The 7,020-nt window shown below is 24.3% G+C and overlaps 2 protein-coding genes across 2 annotated transcripts in view, besides 1 other annotated feature; one reads left to right on the forward strand and one right to left on the reverse strand.

Annotated features, from left to right (window-relative positions):
* Positions 1-1,409: 1,409 nt before the first annotated feature.
* Positions 1,410-4,572: a repeat region.
* Positions 4,573-4,600: 28 nt separating this feature from the next.
* On the reverse strand, positions 4,601-5,500 carry EHI_060860 (D-3-phosphoglycerate dehydrogenase, putative; the record flags this gene model as incomplete). Its single annotated transcript, XM_647048.1, has 1 exon — positions 4,601-5,500. The coding sequence occupies one exon, from the start codon at positions 5,498-5,500 to the stop codon at positions 4,601-4,603; it is 900 nt and encodes a 299-aa protein (XP_652140.1).
* Positions 5,501-5,889: 389 nt separating this feature from the next.
* EHI_060870 (uncharacterized protein) overlaps positions 5,890-7,020 on the forward strand; it is a gene marked incomplete at both ends in the record, with an annotated part of 2,523 nt that continues 1,392 nt past the window's right edge. The window contains one exon of the mRNA XM_647064.2: positions 5,890-7,020. This exon is cut by the window's right edge and continues 1,392 nt beyond it. Coding sequence (XP_652156.2) covers positions 5,890-7,020 — 1,131 coding nt within the window.

Raw genomic sequence — 7,020 nt, forward strand, 5'->3', positions numbered from 1 at the left:
ATTCTCTTTTATTTCTTATTCTTATTTTATTATCTTATTTTTGTTTATCATTTATTATCTTTATTAAATTAATTGATTGAAGTGATGTTGATAAAACATGAAAATTCAAATAACAAAAGATGAAATAATAACAATAAAACAGAATTGAATCTTCTTCTCTTCAATATTTTTGTTTTTTTTTTAACAAAAATGAAAAAATACTAAAAAGAAACTAATTATAGAAAATAACAATATTATAATTTTATTATTATTATATTATTAATATTATTAAATAATTATTGTTGTAAAAAAAATAAAAATGAATAACATTTATTTAAAATAGAATGATGTTCAAAATAATGATTAACTTGATTTGTTAATAACGTGGATTAACTATTTAAACATCCATATTTTGAACTTATAAACATCAAATTAAAATAAAATGGGTGCTGCGCATTCTCTCCAACAAGAAACAAAACATCAAATTGAAGAAATGTTAGAAACAAAAGAAATAATCAAACAAATAGAAGAATGGACAGAAAAAAGAATAAACAATGTAATATTTGATTCAGATAAAGATGATTGGAAAGTTGGTACATCAGTATTTGATAAAAGATTAATGAATAAAGAAGATATAATAATTATTATTGAAGATTCCGAAGGAAATCAATTTTGAGGATATGTTAATTCTAAAATTGAAGAAGTTGATTGGTATATAAAAGATTCACAATCATTTTTATTTTCATTAGAAACAAAAGGAAGAAATGAAGGAATGAAGAAATTTGATATTATATTCCAACAATATGCATTTAGTTTATATAATCAAGCAGATAATTATTTATTTTCATTTGGAAGTAGTGATATTTATGTTTTTAAAGAAAAAGCTAAAACAGAATCATATTGTCAACAACATTCATATGAATATAAAGGAATGTCAAAAGCACTTTGTGGAAACGAATATCCATATAATTTCACACCAAAACGAATCATAGTAATTGAAATGAAATGATTCAATCTAGAATAATTGAAAATGAAATAAAAAAGAATAAAATTAAAACAATTCATGAAAATGTGAAATAAAAATTTACATAATTCAATGATGATTTATTTTATTTCATTTGAAATATTCACACCCAATGTGTTTTTAATAAATAATAAAAGCAATAAGAATGAAAGAGAAATAAAAAGAAATGAATAAACAATTTATTTGTAATATTTCATAGAATTAATTCATTAAGAATCAAATGAATAAAATAATAGAAATAAGAATAATAAACAAATAAAGAAATGATAAAATACATCAACATATTTCTTTATTATTTCTTTATTTATTTCATTCTTTTATTGTTATTTTTTATTTAAACAATACTAAACAAAACATAATAAGAAAGATAAATAAGAATAACACAACACAAAATAAAGAATAAGAATAAAAGTCAATTAATTCAGTATTAATAGAAATAGCTTCTATTGTTTCTTATCTATTTAAGATTAATCCCATCCTTTGTCTTCTTCTTGTAGTTATACTGAGTATGTTTTGTTGTGATAGAAGTATTATTCAACAACATCCATCATGTTTTTAATTATATGGTTTTTAATTTCTTTAATGATGTCAATTTCAATTTTTAATTCTTTAATTAATTTATTACTTTCTTTATTTATTAATCCATTTATTGAGATTACTACTGGAATTATTTTGTCATATTTTGATTTCTTTATTTTCATTTTAATATTCTTTATTTCCTTATACTTATTTCTTTTCTTCAAATACACTAAATTAATATTGTGATATGTCACAATCGTCATATCAAATAATAAACAGCTTTGTTCTTTTTATCTACTACGTATATGTCTGGTATTTTGTGATATTATCATTCACTTTTATGCATTATTTGTATGTTCAATATCATATTGATGTCTTTATATTTGAACATTGTTTCATATGGGGTTTTTATATTGAATATTTCCTGTGTATTTTCTTATCAATCAATATGAATATGCCAATATTGTCATGTTTTTCTATTTGTGATTTATTATGATAAATACAAGATAGTAAGATGTGTTCTACTGTTGTTATCTTGTTTTTACAAAGTGTTGAGTATTTTAATCTTTCATTTTTCATTATTTTTGATTTTCTATACAAACTGAATATTGCACCATCATTCATTTTAGTTAATTGAAGAAATTCATTTTTTTAATATTGATTGACTTCCATACTTTCATTGTAGTAGTTTTATCTACTCATTTTGACTCAAACCATCTTCTAAAATATCCACTAATTTGATGACACTTCCATTTTTGATGTATTTATCATTAATTTTTTTATTTCTATTACTACTTCTTTTTCTTTTTTTCTTTTCAATCCCTTCATTTATTATTTCTTCTATTTTTGTTTCATTTATTTTATGACTTATCGCATTTTAATTCTATTCCTTATTCATTTCTTGTTGTGTCATTTATCTAATATGTTATTTCTTATTTCACTCTTGTACAATAGTACATCACCGTCCTTACTAATTCATTAACATATTCGTCATTTATATTTATTAATCATTCATTTCTTCTATAATGACATATAGATAGTCTTTAGAGTTGAACCATTGTATTTTGCCTTTCTTATTTATTTTCTTATCTCCAAATCAATTTTATCTAAGTGACTTTCCAATTTATAACTGATATTGAATATCTGAAGATATTGATTACTTCATTGTTTATTCTAGTAATATATCTTCTATTACTACTTTCATCACTGTTTATTTCTTCCATCTTCTGATTCATTTTTTCTTTGATAGTTTTACAATTGAATGTGTCATCAATTTCATCAGATTGCCATATTCCTAAGTATTTATACAAGTCATCACATTCAACTATAGGGATGTTCTGCATTCAATTTGGTATTTCCTTGATGTTTTTAATACCATTCCTGACTTTTTCTCATTCATTTCAATATGTAACTTATTATTTCTTTAATTTCATTGTGGATTATTCCCATTTCTTCACTACTTTGCATCATTATTCTCATTTCATCAATATATAAAGTGTGATTTGCTTTTGGGAATTTCTCTTCGATGATTTGAGAAATTACATTCATCTGTATGATGAATAATAGATTTTATAATGAATCATTTGTAAAATTCCTCTATTTAATTTAATACATCATAGATATTCATTAAATTTATAACCGATGAATATCTTCCATCTAATCATCATACTTTCAATAATGTCAATGATGACACACTCATAATTAAAATATTTTAATGATTCAATTACCCATTCGTGGTTGACAGTGTCATATGCTTTCTTAATGTCATAATATGACTCAACATATTTTGTGTATTTCTCTTCTTTCTTCTGCTTTAACATATAACTATTAATTATTCCTTCTTTAGCAGCTAAAGACTGTAGCTTACATCCCAATTGATTATTATTAATTTTAAATGATTCACTATTCATGTTAAGTCTTCTGTGAATCTTTTCTTTTAATATTGAGGTAAATACTTTCATTATTATATTTGTACAACTGATATGATAATAATTAGTGACATTATTCATATCACTTTGTGGATTAATAAAGTTCTTCCACTTACCATGTCTAATTTGATGTTTTGAATGAAGTTCAACCATTCATTGAAGATACTAAGAATGATTTCTCTTGATGATGACATTCTTTTCAAATAATACCCATATATAATGTCTATTCATTGTGTTTTCCAGTTATTTATTTTCATTATACTTAAATTTAATTCATTTATTGTTATTATGACACTATCATAATTGACATATCTTTCATTCAACGAGGTGATTAGTTTTATTTTCCAATTTTCTTTATTTAATATCACCTGTATTTCATATAACATTTCCAATATTCTAATGTAATATCGTTATTTTTGTATATTTCATTTTTTGTTTCTTATTCTAATTTTCTTGTTAGAATCAAACATGATTTTATTTGTATTGATTCTGATTATTTCATTTTTATTAAATTTAATTCTTTATTCATTGTCATCATATATTTTATGTATTTTATTCTTTCTATTGCTTCTTTATCATATTCTTTTAATTTCATGATGCACTTTATTCTGTACAATTTCATTGACAAAATCTTCTAGTCTATTTATTTTCTTTAGGATTTCTTTTATTTCATCAAATTTATCTCTTATTATTTTATTTTGGAGATATATGTGAATAACCATTGAAATATTCTTCATATCATCTTGCATATCCTGCATTCTGCTTCCTTGACAATATCAATCTATTATTAATTTCCATTATTAATCAGTCAGCTTCTTTTCTTTGAAAGTAGTAATTAATGTTTGAAGATTTTTCTACTTTCATTTCTTTTATTTTATTGATGAGAGTGTTAAGGTATTCTTCATCAATTTCTGTAGAGTTATTCTTTATTATGTTTTTTCTTTATTATTGAATTACACTCTAGTCTTCTTTCTATTATATCATTTACTTTCACTTTAATATATTGTTTAGTATTTTGTTTTATATTATGTGATATTTTAATATATTTAATAAATTCATTTTCATTATTGACATTGATGTTTGTCACTTTTATTATACTTTTTATTTCTATTCTCAAATTAAAATATCAATAAAATGTGAAAATTGTTAATTAGAACTTATTGACTTGGAATTTAACTGTTCCATTTGTAAAGAAATCACAAATTTGTGATGCTGCAGCCATCCCTGCATTGATATTTGATTCTTCAGTTTCTGCTCCTATTTTAATTGGTGTTGCAAAGAATCTTCCTTTAAACTCATTATTAAATACTTTTGAAGTAGGTGCAACATCAGTGATATAAATTAAGTCTTCTCGTTCTCTCATTATTCTAATAAGTCCTTCTTCATCAATAATTTCTTTTCTTGCTGTATTACATATCATTCCTCCATATGGAAGTTTTTTAATTAATTCATATCCTATTTTTCCTTTAGTTTCTTTTGTTAATGGAAGATGAAGTGAAATAACTTGACATTCTTCAAACAATTCTTCTATTTTCTTTACTTGATTTTCAGTAGTGATAAATGGATCATATACTTTAATTTTCATACCAATTCCTTCTGCTATTTCTTTAACTCGTTTCCCAACATATCCACATCCACAAATTCCAAGTGTCTTATCCTTTAATTCTCTTCCTTTTCCTTCTTTAAATCCTTTTCTAAATCCAAAAATCATCATCCCAATACAAAGTTCTGCAACACCATTCCTATTTTGTCCTGGTGTATTCATTACAACTATTTTCCCTTGATTACATGCTTCTATATCTATATTATCATACCCTGCTCCCGCTCTAACAATAATCTTTACTTTTTCTCCAGCTTTAATTATCTCTTCATCTATTTTATCCGATCGAACAATTACACCATCTGCATCTTTAATCCTTTCAATAACATCCTCTTTCTTCTTATACTTCTCTATCATTACCACTTCATGACCTGCTTTCTCAAGAATCTCTCTAATCCCTTTAACTGCATTTTCTGCAAATGGCTTTTCGGTTATCACAACTATCTTCATCTCTTTCTAAGTCTTTCTCTTTCCTTTAAATACTCTTCTCGTTTCTTTTTTTTTTTTCTTTCTTCTTCATTTCTTCTCTTCAACCACCTTTTCTTTCTATCTTTTCTTGTCTCTTTCTTCCTTCGTTCTTTACAATCTCTCCCTTTTTTCGTTTTTTTTTTTGGTTTTGTAGTTTTTTCAGAAAAGGAAAAACTAAAAAGAAAAAAATTAAAAATTAAAAAAAAGGAGATACAAGAGGAGATATAACTGCTTTTTTTATTTTTATGGAAGGATTATTCTTTTTTTTTTCTTCTAAAAAAAGAAACAAGCTGATTCTTTTGGTGTTGTAATTGACTTTTTTTTTATCTTGATGATATAAAAAGAGCTATAATCTTCAAAATAGTATTCTAATGAAAGCCTTACACTCTTCTGATAAATCACAATCAAACTCTGAAGGAAATGAAGTTCAACAAAGCTCTGATTCAAAAGAGATTGAAATGACTGCATTTGAAGTAGATGAAGGGTATGTAGAAGAAGAAATTGAACCATTACATAAGAAACATCCTAATTGTTGTCAAATTGCTTTTATGCAAAGAGCACCAAAATATATTAGAAAAGGAAGAAAAGGAAGTTTAAATGTTAAAGAAATTGGACAATTACCACATACACTTGATATTGAAATGACTCATAAAAAAATTACTAAATGTTGGGAAAAAGAAATAGAAAAACATCCTAAAAGTCCATCATTATTAAGAACATTATTTAGAATGGAATGGGGTCATTTCTTGATTTGTTTTATTGCAATTATGATTTCACAACTTTCAACATTAGTTATTCCTGCTATTATTCAATTTATGGTAGAATGGGTTGCAGAAGATGAACCAGAAACATGGAAAGGAGTAGTGTATTTACTTGTTATTGCATTTATGCAAATATTAACATCATTTTGTTTTCAATTATCAATTAAATGGATTTTTGTCTTATCATTAAGACTTAGAAATGGATTAATTTCTATGATTTATGAAAAATCATTAAAATTAAATTCAGCATCAATAGAAGAAACTGGGAAATTGGTTAATTTAATGTCAAATGATGCAATGCTTTTTGTTGAACAATTACCATTAGTTATTACTGGGTCATGTGCACCAGTATTATTTTTAATAGTATGTATAATTCTTCTTTGTATTATTACATATTGGGCTTTTATTCCAATTGGAGTCTGTTTAGTATTTGTGTCTGTTAATACGATATCAGGTAAAATGATTGGATTTTTCTTCCGTAAAACACAAAGTGCAACTGATAAACGATTAAACTTTTTAGGAGAGATTTTAAGAAGTATTAAATTTATTAAATATAATGCATGGGAAGAACCACTTCATAAAAGATTAAGGAAGTTAAGAACAAAAGAATTGTGGTGTATGGGAGGTACGATGTCAGCACGATCAACCTTAGTTACATTAATGTTAGAATTATCTCCATTCATGGCATTTGTATTATATCTTGTTTATATCCAAATTGATTATCACTTAGAAGTTGGTAAA

Source organism: Entamoeba histolytica, genomic scaffold (genome assembly GCF_000208925.1).
Source record: "Entamoeba histolytica HM-1:IMSS scf_1104750517185 genomic scaffold, whole genome shotgun sequence".
Classification (NCBI taxonomy): Eukaryota; Evosea; order Mastigamoebida; family Endamoebidae; genus Entamoeba; species Entamoeba histolytica.